The sequence below is a fragment of the Plasmodium falciparum genome, assembly GCF_000002765.6.
Source record: "Plasmodium falciparum 3D7 genome assembly, chromosome: 5".
Classification (NCBI taxonomy): Eukaryota; Apicomplexa; class Aconoidasida; order Haemosporida; family Plasmodiidae; genus Plasmodium; species Plasmodium falciparum.
The window spans coordinates 1,127,501-1,130,000 of record NC_004326.2 but is presented as its reverse complement, the minus strand read 5'-3'; the positions used below and the strand labels follow the sequence as shown (position 1 = coordinate 1,130,000).

Genomic DNA, 2,500 nt, shown 5'->3' with positions numbered 1-2,500 from the left:
AGACAATGGAATAAAATTTATGCAAATAATAATGTTTTATAATAAAAATTATTAAAAGAATATTTTTCTTTATTTATTTCTTTTTTTGAAGATTTTATAATAAATATGTGTAATTTTATTAATAATATATTCGTATGATTCAATATGAATAAATAAATAAATAAATATATATATATATATATATATATAAATATATTTTTTATTCTATGTTATAATTTTTTTTTTTTTTTTTTTTTAATACACATAAGGAATAATATACATATATATATAAATATATTTATATGTTGTATATCTTTATATATATGAAATATTTTAGAACTTTTCGTAAAAATATTAAAAAAAAAAAATAATAATAATAAAATAATTATACTTTGAAAAGATATTCACGTAACCCTTATCTTATAAAAGAAAAAAAGCTAACATTGGTAATAAGTACATATATATATATATATGTATGTATGTATAATTTTTGATTCATGTCTTAATATTAAAATTATATCTTTTTGCGCACAAGTTAATATATATATAAAAAATTTAAAAATATAATAGATAACAAAAAATAAATTTTTTTTTTGTTTTTTTATCAAAATTTTCATCTCTTTAAAATAAATATATTCATATAATAAAAAACAAAATTATATATTTTTTTTTATTTATATGGAATAAATAAATAAATTAAAAAATAAAATATATATATATTATATATATATATATATACATTATTTGTGTAAACGAAGACAAGTTCATATTTTTTCAATAATTATTTGTATATATAAATAAATGTATACATAAAAAAAAAAAAAATATATATAATATATTATATATACATATATACACATACTATTATTACCTGCTTTAATTTTTTATTTTTCTTATTTCCATATAAACAAAAAAAAAAAAAAAAAAAGAAGAAATAATAATATATTTTATATAATTAGTTTTTTTTTTTTTTTATTAATATAAATATATTCATATATATATATTTATTCATTTTTGTATAATATTAAGTATATTTAAATTCTGGATTATATACAAAAAAAAAAAAAAAAAAAAAAAAAGGAAAAAAATGATTGAATGAACAAATTGTATAATATTCCATTATGCTTAAATAATACCTGAATATTTATTTACATTATATATATATATAAACATATTACATATTTTTAGTTTTAAAAAAATAAGAGAGTTATTTCTTTTTATAATAAATAAATGAAAATTATACTATTCGAAAAGACATATATATATATAATTTTTTTTTTTTTTTTTTTTTTCTCATTCGTATTCTTATTAGTATAATATAAAATATATATATATATATATATATATACTTATTTATTTATATAACTTTAATGTATAAAAATTTATACACACATTTTATATATTTCATGTATATATAAAGAGAAAAAGAAATTAGTATTAGATTCGTTCAATGTAAATGTAAATAAAATTTACACATAAATGTATATATATATATATATATATATATATATATTTATTTATTTATTTATTTATGATTAATTATATCATATTATGGCAACCTTAATGATATAAAATATAAACGTATATATAATATATATAAAATATAAACGTATATATAATATATATATATATATATATATATGTACATTTTCTATGTATGAACTTCATTTTATCCTTATTGATTAAACATATTCATATATACGTGTATAATAATATATGACATAAACGAAATAAATCCATTTATATTAATTTTTTCTCCTTTTTTTTTATTTTTTATATCCATTTTATTATATATATATATATTTATTCATTTATTAATTTATTCATTCATTTACATATCAACATATTGATTTATTTTTGCATAATTTGTTTAATATGGAAAGCTTGAGCATAGAAAAGAACAGCACCCCCTTCGGGAGGTCTGAATACAGGACGTTCAACTCTGAGCTAAATTATACGTTGATGGATTCCTCATTAAACCATTCTTCAATATTAGATAACTCTATGAAAATTGAAAAAGATAGTAGAGATAAGAGATTACAGAAATTAAATCAGAATATTGTTAGTGAATATGAGTCTGGAAGACAAAGTGTTGTATTTACTCAACAGAAATATAAACAATTATTAGAAGGTTTTTTATTATTTGTACAAACAAATAAATATATACATCAAAAGATTACAGAATTAAGAACCGAAGCTATTGATGAATATAACAGAATGCAAAATAAAAACATACCGAATATTATAATACATCAAAGACTTATATGTAATATTAATAATTTCCAAACAGGAAATGAACAATTTGAATTATTAGCAAAATGTTTAATTAAAGAACCTTATTTAGCTTTACCAGCTTACCAAGCTGCCATAAAAGAATTATGGAAATCTGAAGATAGTAAAGTAGATATCGATCCTCCAAAAATTGGTATATGTGGTTGGTTAGGTAGACATCATGTAACACCCAGAGGTTTACAAAGTTCAATGATAAATAAATTAGTAGCTGTTGAAGGTGTTGTTAATA

General features: G+C 16.2%; 2 protein-coding genes across 2 annotated transcripts in view; both read left to right on the top strand.

Moving 5' to 3' along the window:
• The window catches only part of PF3D7_0527100 (ubiquitin-conjugating enzyme E2 N, putative), a gene marked incomplete at both ends in the record, with an annotated part of 796 nt that extends 754 nt beyond the window's left edge, over window positions 1-42 (top strand). The window contains one exon of the mRNA XM_001351791.1: window positions 1-42. This exon is cut by the window's left edge and continues 180 nt beyond it. Coding sequence (XP_001351827.1) covers window positions 1-42 — 42 coding nt within the window.
• Window positions 43-1,854: 1,812 nt separating this feature from the next.
• Window positions 1,855-2,500, top strand: part of PF3D7_0527000 (DNA replication licensing factor MCM3, putative) — a gene marked incomplete at both ends in the record, with an annotated part of 3,048 nt that continues 2,402 nt past the window's right edge. Inside the window, one exon of the mRNA XM_001351790.1 lies at window positions 1,855-2,500. This exon is cut by the window's right edge and continues 2,099 nt beyond it. Within this exon, the coding sequence (XP_001351826.1) occupies window positions 1,855-2,500 (646 nt within the window).